Genomic DNA, 17,510 nt, shown 5'->3' on the forward strand with positions numbered 1-17,510 from the left:
AGACAACAGTTTAATAACAGGTGGGTGATTAGCTACCTTGGTGACAGTCCTCCGTGGGAACAGTTTGTGGGGGAGGTGAGGGGGCTGGTTCGGCTGGGGGTGTGGCGGGTCGGCGTCCGGCCAATAGTGTTGCTCGGAGACCCCTGAAAAACAAGGAAGCAAAGTATTTACATGTGGCAACGCTTGTGTCTGATGGTTCTACTGATCTACAAAACGCCTGGAAAGGTGTTAGGAGCTGCACAATGTGAGGAAAATAAGCAATGTGCAATCTGATAGCAATAATAAAACTAATTAGCCTGGTTGACCCTACTCAGTTGTAACTGAGATGGGGTCTGGCCAAGCTTCATTCACAGCCCATTTCCAAAAGGGTGTCACCAACAGACACTGCTCAAATGCCTCTGGGCACAATTGGATAGTCCTCCAACCAATCAGACCAACGACCCAGGTGACGTAGCTGCTTGGTCGTCATGTTGAATGTAAACAAAAAGCTGCTTGCCTTTGCCGCGCTGCTGGCATCGTGTAAAGCCCCCAGAAACTAGGCTAGAAACAAATAAAAGTGTTCTCAGTTCTGCGGCTTTCAGTTTTTCTGCTAAAATACAACAGAAAGCTTTTATAGAACATATTAAACATTGAACTGAAAACAAAAGGCACCTTTAAAAAAGAATGATAGTAACATTTTAGATTGTAGTTTTGTAAAGGTACTCTCTTAAAAGAATCTCTGAATGACTTTCGCTATGTGTCGCAGTCTTTTGCAATGTATTTTTTGTGCAAGTTGATATTGCGATGTTAAAAAAAGGCAGCCCTTATGATGTTCATGGGATTAATCTGAGTCAGGCTTCTGTGTAAATGCAATTACAACTGATTAATCGGTTTTAATCAATGTTTATGATCTAAAAGTTCAAATTCTCTGATGTCAGCTCTCTCAGCTTGTTAAATGTGAATGTTTTTAAGTTTTTTGTCTCCTCTGTGACAGCAAACTGAATATCTTTGTGGACAAAATTAGACATTTGAGGCTTTGAAAAACACTGATTGACAATTATTCACAATTTTCTGACATTTTATAGCCCTATCAACTAATCCAGACAAAAATCAACAGATGAATGGACAATAATTCCACCTACCACACTGCTTCCCGTATTGCTGGAGTTCTTCAAATGGTTATGCAGCAGTTTGGTGGCTCCATCCTGGAAGGTTTTGGGGAGCGCTCCCAGCAGCATGGTGAACTCTGGGGTGTTGAGCTCAAACAGAGCGATCAGCACCACCTGGGCCGCCTGGGGGCAGCCGAGTGCAACAGGTTAGGATGGAGGACACGGCAGCTTGGCTGTTCAGTTGGTTTCCTTGGTTCCACAAGTAACATGACCATGTGTTTCTAACAGAGTAAACAAAGGAGCTGTACGAAGTTTAAAAAATATTTTTATAAAATGGAGATAGTACAGGTTGTGACTTAATTGTTGTTATATTTGATCATTTTAGTCAGCATTTGTAAAACCACCGAAGACCAGTCCAATGAAAAGGTTAACGTGACTAAAGGTCAAAACAATTCTGAAACCATGGAGAACAACTGCAGCTCCTCAGGGCACGTCTTTGGTCGGCTCGCGTAAGCATTAGCCTGTAGAAAGAAACTGTTAAAAAGGTGAGAGTTCAAAGCTGCATTCAGTGGAAAAATAATGAAGTAAACAACTACACAAGGACATTGCTGCTTTAACAATGTTGCAACATGCAAGTGAGTACAGATCCAACCGGATGTGAGCTGTGGAAAACACTATGCTATGCTACTATGCTATTGTTGCTGGGGAACAGAAGTTTAACGGCACCAAAGTGGTTTGGTTCATTGCAAACCCTTATACTGCAACAAGACACAAACTCCAATCAACATTGGTCTGCAATGTTAACTCTCTGAGACATTTGAGGGCTAACAATACCATGTATGTGATAATAGCAAACTTAACTTCCCAAACCTCAGCTTGTTTTCCTTTTCTTAAATTTATATCTTTTTGTTACTTTTCTTCTTTCCTTTTGGCATGAATATTTTTTGAGAATTGACATGAGGGTTTCCGTCATGCTCTAGGTGATGTAAATGTGAAATATGATGTTGCAATGTGAGTCAATGGGTTAACTTTGGGCTAACTTATCCAAAAGTTATGGTTGTTTATATTGGTTCACATTTTGGTGAATGCACACTGTGAAAAGTCAAACTTCATTAGCTAGCAGTAGTTCCTGGTTGCTGTAAGCGTGGATGTAAAGACGTCTATCACATGATTTATTTTGATACTAAAGGAAAATGTACATTTGATGATCGTGAGGCAATAAGAAACATTATATACATTATACTGTAGATATGAATGAAATGAGCCGGTCCAGCTTATGCCAGCAGTGTGTGCGTGAAGTCGGAGTTCTTATTACTCCAAAAATAATAAAGACTGGTTGACTATATCAGGCTATAAAACTCAAGTGGGATGAAGCATGTAAGAGTATGTACACTCATTGGACATTTTATTAGGTACACCTGTACAATCTATTGTTTATACAATACAACAATTCTGCCACAAAGCTTTGGGGGGTGGCAGTAGCTCAGTCCATAGGGAGTTGGGTTGGGAACCGGAGGGTCACTGGCTCAAATCCCTGTATGGACCCAAAAAGTAGGGAGCGTGGATTGGTGGCTGGAGAGATGCCAGTTCCCCTCCTGGGCACTGCCAGGTGCCCTTGAGCAAGGCACCGTACCCCCCCGACCGCTCAGGGCGCTGGTTCAACTGGCAGCCCACTCACTCTGACATCTCTCCATGTATAGTGCATGTATAGGTCCTGAGCATGTGTGTGTATTTCAGGCCTGTGTGTTCAAGTACTAACAAACGTGTGTACACAGAGCGTAGTGCAGTAATTTCCCCACTGGGGACTAATAATAATAATTATTAATAATAATTGTCTGTAAAGCGTCCTTGAGTGTTAGAAAGGCGCTGTTAAATAAAATGTATTATTATTATTATTATTATTATTAATAAACAAATTATCTTTATTATCTTTCTATCTTCCTTAACAAAGTCCTTAACAAAGTTACGACGACGTTCCATTTTTGGTGACTTTTTCTTTTTCAGAATTTTTCAAAATGTATTACGTTTGTTTTTGAGGTCATAGTTAAACACAGTGGTGTTGTACTGGACTACATTATATTGAGAGGTTTCAAATGTATATAATGTACATATACACACATACATAAATACATATATATATATATATATATATATATATATATATAAAATATATAATATGGTAGGGCTAGGTATTGCCTAAAACCTCACATTACGATATGTATCGTAAAATACATTGATTATGAATAATGACCACAGCTGTTCATTTTTTGTCTGAAGAACAGTAATCACATAATTTTAAAGCCAGAGTTTTAAATGAATGCCAATAAAATATTCTTACATTTTTAAACTTAACATGCTTGAATGAATGTTAACTTTGATGTGTGATGTCAATCAATCAATCAATCAAAAACCTTTATTTGTCCCCAAGGGGCGATTCATTTGCTGATGTGGATTGGCCTTTGCTGCCACCCATTAGCTTTACAGTGCGCTGCACCATTAGTGATGTTTCTTTTCCAAACTGCCGCCACAGCATTTGCTGCTGTATTGTTACAGTAGCACAGCCCTAAAACTATATATACTAATATTTGGAATTTATCTTGTCCAACAACATACATGTTAACAACATGCAGGTATGTGGGTAAATTAGAGGTTGTTAAGGTGAGTGAGACAGACAGAATGTGTTAGACATACAGTAGTAACAAAACATCATTCTTATCAAGGTTGAGCAAACACGTTGGCTTAAAAGTCCATTCACACAAAGCAACGAGCATTTCCTATCATTTTGAAAAACACCAAGGTTAAACCTAAGTCTTTTGTGAATGCACAACAAGCTGAATCTAGTTGGTAAATGATCAATTTGCAAGGCAGAGAGTGATATTAACAGCAGAACAGCTAGAGCATAAACGATAGAGGTGAGTGACAGATGCCACACGCGACTTTAACTGTCTTGAAGGTGTTGGTTAGGCACCGGGCAGGCGGGGCATGGCGTGCTTATCATGTCATGTTTTAATTGGCTGTTGGAGCGGGCTCTACCTGCTTACACCTTTCTTCCTGGCTGCCCTCAGCGGACAGTAATGCTGCAGTACTGGACCAGCCAGCTAGCTCCTCGCTCACCCAATTATGAAGGGTCTGGGGCAAAGGGGCAAGGCAAAATGGGCATTACAGCATTACACATGTCCTCCACCCTCACATATGGATGCAATCCTCAACCAATCTTTCATAACAAGCTACAGTAGCACAAACCTATACAGCGTGGATCAATCTTCCCAGATAATGGAAATATCTGTACTCAGACAAATCAAAGAGAGGACTGCTTTCAGCAGCACACACAACTCTTCTATCCTTGTAGATTTGTATTTTGCGTACCTGGAGCTCAGGCGCTGATTTAAAACTAGGTGAGGGTTTTATTTGGAACAGCAATGGAAAACCAAACATATGACACATGTCAGACAAAGGGAAGATAATGGGCAGTGGACCCAAGGCCATCCACACGAAGAATACTATTATCAGTATTAATACTGTCACTAAACAAAAGCTACATGCTGAAGATTTCAAAAAACAAAAAAGTGTGGCGATATAGATAAAATGCCACTGTCTGTGAGTGTATCCTCTGATTATTTGTCAGGCTGAAATTATCTTAAAGGAGTGATGGATATGTTTTGCAATTAAATATTGTAAAATCAATTAACAATTCACACTACATTGTGTAACTTCATACTAAACAAGTCTCCAAGCAATTGGTTTTGCAATAAGCTTGCTCACCCACTTATAATGCTATTATAACAATTTAGTATAAGAAAAAAAAGAAGAAAAGATGGCTCTGATGTGAGATCTAATGTGTCCTCTTTTTATTCATTGTGGGCCACGGTTGCTTTAGAACTGTGACATTGCCATTATTTCTTGTATCACACATCGTTTGAACCTAAGACTAAATTAAATTAAAGATGTACTATGAGTTCCTGCATGGTTTCAGTGCTATTTCATTGTTGTCTCAAATGGTAGGCATCTCTCCTTGATCCGCTAGCTGCCGGCCCCCTGAATACACTGTGAAAAAGCCCGGTCTCGACAGACCACACAGGGGTGTACACGTCAAACAAACACTAGGGGCACAGGCTGTGCACCAAAATACAACAGAGCATGTTGCAGCCAATCACTCTCAGATACAACAATCTTGCCGGCGATTGGCTGGAACGGGGTTTGTTGTATTTTGGTGCACAGACTGTGCCCCTAGGGTTAGTCAGCAGATCAAGCAGAGATGCCTAAAATCTTTGACAATAATTAAATTGTGTGTAAACCATGCAGGAACTCGTAGTGCACCTTTAATATTCTCTTGTCCCTCCAATGCCATACAATTTACGCTTAATATAAAAAAGAGAAAGAAATAAAACACACATTATTCTGGAGGAAAAGCGTTTCTCTGAGCAAAGAGATTGTCCTTGTAGCTGAATAACAGGACAAACCAATCATGGCCTACCTTCCTGACATCAGAACTTTTGGGTTCAGTGGTCCAGGTGATGATGCGAGATACAGCCAGGCGTGTCTCGCTGGAGTTGACAAAGTCCGTCGGGTCCATCTGCCGAGCCAGGGACTCAATGTACTTCAAAATGGCCACCTTCACCTAAAAAGACAACAAACACTTAGTCCTTTGTCTTACAGTAAAACAAATTGCATCAATCACACTTAGCAATCAACATCATCTTGCCCATGAATAGAATCTTTCTGATTTCACGTTACCTTCAGATTAGGTGTCTGAGTCTGATCGACAATGAACCTCATCAGAATGTTGAACTGTTGGTCAAACGGGAAGGACTCTCTGATAAATAGACAGAAATCACAAGTTAACTTTTTCCACATGTGCTGTGCATCCTATGCTGCAATATTGTTCAACAAGCTTTAGTTTAGAAGATTCTACCAGCCAGCTCGATGATATGTCGACCCCTATTTGCTAGCTCTAGAATGCTTTATGCATCCTACTTAATAGTGTCACAAGTGAGTGTCACGTCATTTGGTCCAACTCTCAAGGCTTTAACAGCTAACATTCAAACTTGTGAATAACTCACACACAACCCATCATGCCTAAAGTCAAGTCTTGAGTCATTAACTTACAAGTGCAAGTCAAGTCTCAAGCCATTTATTCTTTGGCAAGTCGCAAGTCATCAAAATGGTGACTCAAGTTAATTTGAGTCCAAGTCACCAAGTTGAATCAAACTAGAGTTTGTTTGCCCAGTTGGTGCATTTTGTTAAGGCAGGTGACAAAGTGGCAATCAAACTCAATCAAAAGCGGACCAAACAAGAGTACCGAGACCTGCCTGAATAGGTGGGCTTGGTACGCTGTCAATCAAACTCTGGAACGGTTCGTTTGTGGTGAGAACCGGATCCGTACTTAAACCGCACAAATTATACATACTCTGCAAATCTGAGCTAATGTCTCCTGTAGTCAGGTAGCTTAGCAGTCTAAACTAATGTCTCCTGTAGTCAGGTAGCTTAGCAGTCTGACCTAATGTATCCTGTAGTCAGGTAGCTTAGAAGTTTGACCTAATGTCTCCTGTAGTCAGGTAGCTTAGCAGTCTGACCTAATGTATCCTGTAGTAAGGTAGCTTAGCAGTCTGACGTAATTTCTCCTGTAGTCAGTTAGCTTAGCAGTCTGACCTAATGTCTGCAGTAGTCAGGTAGCTTAGCAGTCTAAACTAATTGGCTCCTGTAGTCAGGTAGCTTAGCGGTCTGAGCTAATGTCTCCTGTTGTAAGTTAGCTTAGTAGTCTAAACTAATGTCTTCTGTGATCAGGTAGCTTAGCAGTCTGAGCTAATGTCCCCTGTAGTCAGGTAGCTTAGCAGTCTGAGCTAATGTCTCCTATAGTCAGGTAGCTTAGCAGTCTAAACTAATGTCTCCTGTAGTCAGGTATCTTAGCAAGCCGGCAGAGCAGAGTGAAGTGTTGGGGACCAGAGCAGATGTAGTAACGTCTCTCGCAAAACAATGACGATCATTTTAATGAAATTATCTGGTTTGGCCACTAGACTAGAACACAGGACCTTCTTCCTATATTTACTTTCTTGCTCTTGCCCCAAGACATCCCTGAATAGTAAGAGGGCTGGATGTTCTTGCCTGATTTGTAATGACCCAATATGGTATGCTTGGATTTTTTCCAGGTGTGAAACCAAAACCGACAGAGGGCAAATCACTCCAAGTTCTCTAACTCACCAACTGTTTGGGACCAAAGCAAACGGACTACAGGTGTGAAAATGCCCAAAGAGAGCGGAAGATATGGGACCTCCAACCTAAAAAGAGGGAGTTCTAGTTGAAATTTCCAGAGGCACCTGAGCAACCCCCGGAAGTGGAACTTTGTCAATATAGACTACACACCTTGTGATATCCAAGGCCTTCTGGACTTTGGCCTGGACCGAGCCCAGCAGGTCAGCCCCCATCTTTTTCAGCAGCTGAGTGAGCAGGACAAAGAGCCAGTCCTGCAGGTCCTCCCTGTGTACTGTGACAAAGTCCACAAGAGTCTCCAGGAACATGCTGAACACCTGAGGCACAGTTCAAACATGCATTACACAACACTGCTTGATTTGACTTAAATCAGATTAAAGTGCAGATGTTCAGACAGATTTAGGTTCATGCCTGTAGAACTATGGATAAAAAACACACTTACCCTCTGTTGTTAAATCCACAGCAAGGCAGACCATGCAAGAGACAGTCTGTTAGTTTCAAGTCAGTCGCAGCAGGTTATCATCATCATGTATCGCTGACTAGATTTAGGATGCCATGCCTTTACACTAAAGTCATAATTAGTTGTAGTGCGTCTTCTAGTAAGCCATCTTCTTTACCTTGCTGTGTGGATCTGCAAACATCCTTGTGAAGATCTCACAAAGTCTCTTTAGCTCCACTCGGCTGCAGTGAACAAAAGTAGGTAAGTAAGTTAGTTAAAATGTACATATGAAAGCTTTTCACAGACATAGTGTAAGTCACAAAGTGTTCTACAGGGCTGATACAACATGAAACACAATACAGAGTGAGAAGAACGCAATACACAATCTGTATTACACAATACTGAACGCATGTCTAAACAGGTATGTCTTTATCTGGTTTAAAAAAAGATCTCAAATAACTCAAACTGATTAGCAGAGTAGTTGGCAATGAATTTTACAGTTGACAACTAATCAATCAATTCATCTTTGAAGCTATATTTCAATACATGTGTTCCATCATTAAACATGGGATGGGAGGAAGTGATATGCTAGCTATTAATTGCCGTTGAACAAAGAAACAGTGATTTTTTATTTATTTAGTGCAATTAGACAAGTATGTAATAATTGTTTCCAGGCCCAATCTCACCTCAGTATTCTTTGGCTCTTGAGGAGATTCTGCAGGCCCAGCAGGCCCTCCTTCCTCTCTGACCAGTTGGAGCTGGCACAGTGGTTCAGGACCTCGGCCACATCCTCCGTCTGCCGCAGGTAGTGGGGGATGCCTCCGTTCCTGGAGCCGTACGAGCGCTCCGAACAGGCACTGGACGCGTCACTGTTGGCATCGTCGTCAGAGTACATCCCCGGGGATTCATACCTCCGCCTCATTGGCTTTCTCTGTGGGGTAAAGAACAACGTGAGGGAAAAACGCATTATGATACCCAAATGCTAAGCAGGCTCTGCCAGAGCAGTGCTAATGCAAATTAAGTCAGCCACGGGGTAAAAATCTTTGATACAACAGTTACCAGAGAGCCATGCAGATTACTGTACAGTTCATGTTTTGTTCTGTGGATGGTAGGGTTATGTGGAAATTTGATCAGTACACAGTTGTGGTATCAAACTCCTCATTTGAAAATGAAACTAACATTTTTTGTTTGTTTTAAACAAACATCACAAGCCAGTCAAGCAGTGCCAAAATAAAGAAAAGGGTCTTGACTACAAAGGCATTCATCTCACAGCAAAAAAACATAATGCACCAAAACAATGAGGTCCAACATAATAAACCACAATATTAAAGAGAGGTGGGTGCCATACTGTCGATAAACATTGGGACGTGATGGACATAAACATTCAAGGTAAAAATCATTCAGAAAATTAACAAAAAGGGGGAGGGGTGGAGGAGTGCCATGAGGCATTTTCATAAGTCAAGCTGCATTATTGTTCTCTGAACTGGATTAGTGTGTGATGGGCATGGATATAAGAACAGTATGTAAAATGACCAACTACCTTATTCCTGGAGTCTCCTAATAGCTGAAATGGTAACAAACAACCAAGAGGGAGATGTGAGAGAGGGAAGGTTTAAAGAACAAGTCCTTCTGAGTATCCAAAAGAGGACAAAACTAGACATTTCAACTGATGCATACACTATATATTATAAAGGCCGGAATAAAGGAACTCGTCGACATCTTCATAATATTCAACCGCTGCAATCTACTGCATATACAGTATGTCAGTAGAGAATTCTGGTAAAGTATGTTCCACTACATCTGGCTTTGCAGGGCTATTTTAAAGCAACACTGAGAAACTTTACAACTTTACATTGATCAAATTTGGGTCTGTACTTCCCAGCTGTATATAACAATAGTAACTAGAAATATATTTAATCATGATTAATCAATTAATATAACTTGGACCCAAGAGGTCAAAAAATAATGAATTAATTTAATTTAGCTAAAATCAACACTTCCTGGCTACTGTAGCTTGTAGTAGTGACAGCGTTTGCTACAGGTCTAGTGGTGCTGACTGAAACGCTTTCATGTAAGACTTTTTCAATTAAAATCAATGCTTGTAAAGTCTTTCCAGATCTGCAGACACCCTGTCTCAGTTGGCAGGTATACAACACTGTATTGACGACCACCCCATTTGGGATTTGGTCAACTGTTTTAAATGCAATACTTTGTTGACGTGTCAACACAGTTGACAGGAATTTGTCTCAGTGCAGCTCTTAAAAATTCACACTTTAGTAAATAAATTGTAGTTCTCTAGTGCTTCCTTTAACAGCATTCTCCTCTCAATAATAAACACCTTGACATGTGTCTTTGCTGAGGGAAAAAGAAAACCCACAGCAGCTTACCAGAGCATCGGCAACGGCTGCCTCCACCTCTGTGCCAGTGTCAAGGACCCTCATGGCGTTGACTGATGCAGAGATCCTTGCTTGGTGAATCAAACCATATCGGTCTTGACAGGAAACCGGAAAAGAAAAAGGCAAAGGGAAAAAGTGAGTGAAGTTTAGTAATAAAGTAAAGGTGACCCCTGTAACTTACCTGAATAGACATTTGGACACATTTGAATATAGGGCAATATACTGTAAACGAACAGGGGGATATTCTCAAGTCTCTAACCACCGAAAGTTAAATGAAAAACAATAATGGAGGATGAAGAGAGTCCTAAGGCAAAAAGACAGGCATAAATAGATGCCATGCCGTTTCCCTGAGAGATGAAGGACATAGAGCACCAACGATGCAACAAAGAGGAAGAACCACAAATAAGAGCTTATATATGTAAAAACAAATTAAAACAACACAGGCTGAGCCAGCACATATAGGCTGTAGATCACAATTCCACAGATATCCAACTAAAATGAAAGAAAAAAAAAAACTGCGGTTATGATTAAGGGACAAGTAGATGAAAACACAATGGTTCCCTTTACATGCAAAACAAAAATTACCTTTCTATTATAGAACCAAAACGAATAATTGCTTGAAAGTACTTGGGAGGGAACATAAAGGAATGGAATGTTGAGTGCTGCCTGCAGACATCACTTAACACAACCACAGAAGCATGCTGACTCAGTAGGCAGTATCGCCTCTAAATGGTGGGACCAAGAGGGGCTGGCCGGGGGGGATAAGGGGGTCTGAGCATGCAGGTCACCTGACTGGCTGTGTGGGTCTGCTGTGGAGAGAGCGCTGGTTGAACGGGAGTGACGTCGGGAGGCTGCAGGGGACAGGAGAGGTGGGCGACACGGGGACCAGGGGGTTAGTCATGACACTAGAGGTTCAACACCAAACTCTTGGGGTGTCCAACTCACAATAGCCTCTTTCCAACCAAGTAGTTCCAAGATTGTAGTTATAGGAGCAGTCCACTTCTAAACACTTCTATTAACTACTCTCCATTTGCATTCCAACAGGCCAAGTGGCCATAGGAACTGGTAGGGGGGGTACGGGAGTGACGCAAGCACGGCAACCGTCTTTACAGCGTCATCCCTTGACTTTAGCACCACATACAACAACAAACCGCGACGATGCTTCAAGACCAGGCTGGAGTGCTTAACAGAGAAACACAGAAGACGAAGGCTCCAGCCTCATATGATCCTTATTAATATGATGGAAGGAGACAGACAAGCAGAGCGCAACAGGCAAACCAAAGTCAGTTAGGTCACTAAGGGTTCCTATGTGGAAAAGAGAAAAGACCGTGTCCTGAAGTAGGAGCTGAAACAGTTACAGGAACTGCAGTCGGAGGAACTTCAAAATCCCCAAATGGTCCAGTCGGAACACGAGAAAAAAAGGGTTCTAGGGACATTATGTTCTAGGAACGTTATGTTATAGGAACGTTATGTTCAAGGAACGTTATGTTCTAGGAACGTTGTGTTCTAGGAACATTTTATTCTAGGAATATTTATGTTCTAGTAACACTAGAACATTTATGTTCTAGTAACAGGATATGGCTTGACTTAGCCTTCACAGAGATTTGAGTTAGCTCTACAGTGTGGAGACATCTTACATTTGGATACACAGTACAGTATAGTAGGATAGTATTATTCATGACCTGTACACAGAGTGCATTCTACACATGACGCATAAGGAATCCAGAAATAAAGAGTTGGCAAAACAGCATGTCACTGATCAGAATGTTAAGAAGCAATCTCAATTCTATTTGAAGTAAAAAAATAAATTAAAACATCAACTCTAACTCTTGACTGACGGTTGACAGAAAGAACAAAAAGCAGCTAACCTATGCTATGCAAACAGCACTGACAGTCCTTAAGGCTGGCACGGACATGCTGAGGATTGACATACTTCTGCACTAGTGCTTTACAGATTCATGATGATACCAGCAATGGCTTCAGAGGTATGACATCACTTCCCACATTATAAGAGACTGACTGACTGACTGCAATTATTGCTTGCTGTTTTGTTGCATCTACATATTCCACTCTGTCTTCCTTAATCTCTATTGATTTAGTCACAACATTTGTACAGATATTCATTCAGATATTCTAACCCTAACCCAAGTAAAGAAGGTACATTTGAAGAAAAAAACTATTTAGTGCATGCGCAGAAACAGACAGGCAGAGGTAGAATGACACAGCAAAGGACACCAACAACAGGAGGGAGGCTGGCGTTAGCATCTGATTCTCCGGTTGACTCACTCACTGGAAGGGCTAGTTAGTGGTTAGCTCAGCGGTACTTACCAAGAGGGGTGAAGCCCCGAGCAGGGCTGGTGTCACGGCTGCTCTCGCGACTGGTGTCGCGACTGCAACCCTGACTCATGCTGGGACGGGGAATGCGGCTCCGGGCTAGCGTGCGGTAGGGAAGAGCAGCGGGAAGAAGAGCTTTACCACACAGTCTGGCTGTCAGGACAACAAGTTAGGTTGGGGTGTCAGTGTGCATTCATGTGGAAACATTGGGGTGAGGGTCAGAAATAAAGAAAAGAAGAGTTATGAAAGAAGAAAGTATAAAACAGACTGTACTGTTCCTCCCCCACAGGAACTGGTGACTGCTGTTCTTAGAACCTTGCCTGTGGTGATGCTAAAATGGGGTTAGGATTAAATAAAGGCTATGGGTCATTAAAATCAAAATAATTTATTGCTTATAACTCATGAGGTCAGTCAAATTCATGGCAATTTGTCCAATAGGTGGGGATGAGACATGGTGTGCATCAATTTAATATTTTGGACTGAGTGACAATGAAACAAGATCATTAATTGGCCAATATAAATTCTTTGGGGGGCAAGCATGTGCTCAGTTAATGTCATGACCATCACATTTGGATCATTTTTTGTAAACAAATGCACATTATTTTTTAAAGATTATCTTTTTGGGCTTTTCCACCTTTAATGGACAGCTAGGTAAGAAAAAGGAGAGAGCGAGGAAATCGTCATAGGTAGGTGTATATGTGCACCTGTTCTACCAAATGAGCCAACCCGACCACAACAAATGCACCTTCAACTGGCTGAAAGACCAATCACTACTGGGGCCAAAATATAAAGCCAGAGAGATAAGAAGACAATGAAGAAGAAATTTTAAGGGCGGAGAAAAAGAGAAACAGAGTCCCAGAGACAGAAGCAGTGGCTGCATGCTGGGTGAGTGAGCTGGTCAAACAGCATACTGCTAGTAAAGGTTAGATTGTCTTGACACTTCAGAGAGCAACTCAAGCTCCTGTTAACATACAGTGAGATCACGATAAGATACATGGCAAAGGGTTATAGGGTTTGTAACTTGAGATATTAAGAAAGTAACACATTAACTTAGGATATGAACGGTTGAAACGGAGGACAAACATGCACAGTATCCTTCCCTTATTAAAACAAACCTGGAAACATTACACAACAATTTTTTGCTACAGAAAAACTGAAAACAAAATAAAGCATTTGTAATAAATCAGAAACCTTTTACATTTCCTCATTTAAACATAGTTTTAATGACACTTCAAAAACATCATGATTCTTTTATGTCAACCCCTATAACACCCATAACCACTGCTCCATCTCAAGTAGTCGTAGATCAGAACAGATCTTTGAGGAAACCTTAGCTGAAGACAAAAACTGAGCATGAATTGTGCACGGTTGTATTAGGATGAAAAGAAAACTAGCAGAAGATTCTTCTACTTATTATTATTATTTTAATTGTTACTTTTTGGCCTTTAATGGACAGGACAACCTGAAGACGGGAAAGGGGGATGACCTGCAGCAAAGGGCCACGGGTCGGAATGGAACCCGGGCCACTGTGATAAAGACTGAGCCTAAGTACATGGGAGTCACCCAGGTGAGCTACCACAGCGCCGCCAAAGAACCAGCAGAACTGACACTGACGTTTTTGTCATCTCCGCTGTCTGTGCCAATGAAAAGCCAACAATGCTTTGTGATGGACCACAGCAAGCTGTGCTTCCATGTGCTGCTGTGTTTCAATGGACACAATGGAAACATGACTGTCTCTCTTTATCAGGAGGTGAAGATATGGAGGACCAGTTTCAACTATTTGTGACTAGATCCTGTGTCAATGTATGTCACATTATCAGCACGTGTGTTCACAGACTTCTACCACATAGACAGTACTCCTGCAGAGCTACAGTAGTCTGTTACTAAAGAAAGACTAGTGTGTGCCGGAGTCCTGGCCTTACCGAGGCCCAGTCGGCTGGGGCTGGTCTCGCGGCTGCAGCCCTGGCTGCGGGGGATCCTGCTGCGCTTGTCTGCCGTCGTGTTGGAGGCCGACACCGTGGATCGAGGGACCCTGCCGTAGCTGCTGTGGCCAAGCAGCTTGCCTGGGGAGCTGGAGCGGCTGCCAGCTGTTACGAGAAAGAAGACAAAAAAAAAAAAAAACATGTCCCGTGGTTAGACAGTGTTCAGTGTAGCTGAGACACTGGTTGGGATAAGGGTAAGGGAGTGGCAACACCTTTAATAACATGCTTGGTCAAATCTCCAAACACAAGGCCTGTGTCAACAGACCCAATGCTGTGTCGACAGTGCAGCAACATTAAAGGCAAAGTGACAGATAATGTGTTCTTCTATATTATATCATCTCGGTGTGGTGTGGAAACCTATGTCATGGATTTAGTTATACTCAGAGGGGAACCAATACTACTTCTATCACAACACAGATGTTGGACGGAAAAAGAACTTCACAGGAAATTAGATTCTGAATGAACACACACACACACACACACACACACACACACACACACAAACACACACAGGGTGAGGGGGGCTGGACCCTTTTTCTAACTAACTGTTCTGTGGGGAGACATTTACTGTGGCATCAGTCACCAGTGGGAACGTACAACATTCCAACAGCAAAAAAAAAGACTACAAAGACTACAAAGACAACAAAAATGGCTGACGCCAACGGCAAACATCTCCAACTCCAAACAGCTTCTCAAACTGTGGGGGCAAAGTACTCGGAAAAATGTGAATGTAGTGAGTGGGGCATGCTGCGACTGTATTGTATGTGAGGAAAACAAATGTAAAAAGGCTAAAGAATGGCACAGCATGCAAAACTCTGTGTGCTAGGGGGACGGTGCTCAGGGACGAGGCGTCTGGCTTGTGATTGGATGAAGCTGAGGCCTTACCATTGATGGGATTGGCTGATCTGGATCCTGGGTGATGGAAGCAATAGGCAGGACAGGGCGGAGAACGGTCAAAATGAGACAGAAGGGGTTATGTTTATTAAATGTACCCAGCATGCACTCTGGACAGCTGTGAACATGTTAACTGTGTACTGATAACTGACAAATTTTAAGAACATACAGATTCCAACATACACACACATCCTTTTGCATGCATGTGAGCACTCTTGCACAAATACAAAAGATTTGTGAGTGACTGGAAGTGTTTTCAGGGTGCTGTAGCACATGAAAAAAGTCACAGACACATATACAGGAAACAGCAAAACATCTTGTATGATCTCAAAGCCAAATGCAGACAAAGACCGTACCGAAACAGTATGACAGACGGGTGTGCAGCACGCACACACATAGCTGTGTAATGCTTAAGGTTAAGAATGTGTATAGTGTAATTGAAGACATTCTGGGATTTCAATGTGACTTTACCAAGTGAGAACATGTGTGGGGTGTATATATATACATACGCTGGGACTGAGAGACAACTTTGGCTCGGCTGCGCCCCCTGCTGTCCACCACCGAGGGACTGGCTCCGCCCACGCTGCCCGAGCTTTGTCTCCTAGTTCGAACACGACCTGGGCAAAAAGGGAGGGAGCAATAGCGGGGAGGGAAGAGAGGCAGAAGGAGTTTATTATGTAACTGTGTTTGCCCAAACCCTGGACAGAGATACTGGTGAGGAAAAAAGTCTGGGGAGACAGAATGAAGAAGACCTGGATGAGGGGATAGAGCATCCCTGAAAACACACAAGAGGGAAACAAGTAAAACCTGGGTCTGTTAGTTTGCAAATGATTCTCAGCGTTGGTTTTATTCTGAGATCAAGATGACTGGGGTTTGCCCTGTAAGCAGTTATGCTAGTGCTAGCTAGGACCTGAGCCACAGGACCACTAACAGTAAGTGACTTTGAAGCATGACGTTTTAAGTGAGCTGTCCAAACCCTAGAAAATACTGTCACACTTTTTGACCCAGGTCTGGAGAAAGACAGATATTATTTGCAGTTGCAGCCTAAATGCTATGCTTGAAAAACATTTTGACTTCTTACAGTGAGTAGAAAACATTTTGTACTGGAAGTTTAAAAAACATCTGTCAACTTCAAACCAAATGCTAACCAAAGGTGTGAGAATTAAAAATAAGTAACCAGAGTCCATTGGAGGTTTTTGTAATGGCGAAAGCCATCTCAGCTACAGCATCTATTGTAACCTGTTCCACAATATGCCGAGAATAGTGCATGGGAAATGGTGAATACCATAACAAGAACTACACAGCTGTTTTACCACATTGTACACTTGAAAAAGTAGTGGACGAAAAGGTTTTGTTTGGATCCTAACAATGGACCACAAGCTGATTTGATTTGTGTGCTACTGACTTAAAAAAAGAAAACCTTACATATCCCAAACAGATTGTATGATTGTAAATGTCCCGCCATATCGTGTGACAGCCCAACAGTCCACAAGTTTGATCAGATATGGCAACCCTGAGATATACTCCATGTAGCAAGTTTGGCCGCCATTTAGTTCATAGACCGGCCGTTACAATGGCACCTCATTTTCTGTGAGTAAAAAAAAACCATGAAAGAAAGAAAAGAAACGACCTTCTCTATAAACTTAAACAAAAGCCTACATTATGAACCAGCAACATTGGACTTGATCGCTGTGTGTAACGGAGTTGATGGATAGTTGTTAGGGTTACAGGGAGAGGAGGTAAACCATGCAGACACTCCATGCAGTTCCACATAAGTGGCGACCACTGGTGGGGGATAAAGAGAGGAAAAGAGGGCACAGATGAGGAGACAGAGGATGTAAACGTGTAGCCCGTGACAGCTGACAAACACACACGCATACGTTTTCACTTTCTTGTGTTCTGTGCAAGTTGCACAGCTACACAAACACACACTCATACGTACACACAAATACACACACACACACACACACTGACCCACACACACAAAGTCTTACCATCACTTTTACCGGGAGTGCCATCTTTGGGGCATTAAAGAAAGGCGGAGCAGCAGCGAGTGGGGGGAGAGGTATAGAGGAAGACATTAGTAGCAATTGAAGCAGGAACAGGAGAGAGTGGATGAGCAAGGGCACTCATCTTTAGTAGTGGTCATTATCGACCTATGGGAGGAAAA

General features: G+C 42.0%; 1 protein-coding gene across 43 annotated transcripts in view; it reads right to left on the minus strand.

The window, feature by feature from the left end:
* The window catches only part of clasp1a (cytoplasmic linker associated protein 1a), an 83,964-nt gene that overhangs the window by 13,024 nt on the left and 53,430 nt on the right, over positions 1 to 17,510 (minus strand). For 7 of the 43 annotated variants that reach the window (XM_034885580.1, XM_034885570.1, XM_034885569.1 and 4 more), the window contains 17 exons: positions 17,335 to 17,358; positions 15,850 to 15,957; positions 15,332 to 15,358; positions 14,387 to 14,551; positions 12,459 to 12,617; positions 10,919 to 10,981; positions 10,122 to 10,225; positions 9,275 to 9,298; positions 8,421 to 8,665; positions 7,913 to 7,976; positions 7,738 to 7,740; positions 7,449 to 7,612; positions 5,823 to 5,901; positions 5,563 to 5,706; positions 4,122 to 4,217; positions 1,122 to 1,271; positions 37 to 143 (listed from right to left, as the gene is read on the minus strand). In XM_034885580.1, coding sequence (XP_034741471.1) covers positions 37 to 143; positions 1,122 to 1,271; positions 4,122 to 4,217; positions 5,563 to 5,706; positions 5,823 to 5,901; positions 7,449 to 7,612; positions 7,738 to 7,740; positions 7,913 to 7,976; positions 8,421 to 8,665; positions 9,275 to 9,298; positions 10,122 to 10,225; positions 10,919 to 10,981; positions 12,459 to 12,617; positions 14,387 to 14,551; positions 15,332 to 15,358; positions 15,850 to 15,957; positions 17,335 to 17,358 — 1,726 coding nt within the window. The remainder of the gene's footprint in view (positions 1 to 36; positions 144 to 1,121; positions 1,272 to 4,121; positions 4,218 to 5,562; positions 5,707 to 5,822; positions 5,902 to 7,448; positions 7,613 to 7,737; positions 7,741 to 7,912; positions 7,977 to 8,420; positions 8,666 to 9,274; positions 9,299 to 10,121; positions 10,226 to 10,918; positions 10,982 to 12,458; positions 12,618 to 14,386; positions 14,552 to 15,331; positions 15,359 to 15,849; positions 15,958 to 17,334; positions 17,359 to 17,510) is intronic. The other 36 variants (XM_034885591.1, XM_034885584.1, XM_034885574.1 and 33 more) reach the window with 30 other exon arrangements.

Source organism: Etheostoma cragini, chromosome 11 (genome assembly GCF_013103735.1).
Source record: "Etheostoma cragini isolate CJK2018 chromosome 11, CSU_Ecrag_1.0, whole genome shotgun sequence".
In the NCBI taxonomy this organism is placed as follows: domain Eukaryota; kingdom Metazoa; phylum Chordata; class Actinopteri; order Perciformes; family Percidae; genus Etheostoma; species Etheostoma cragini.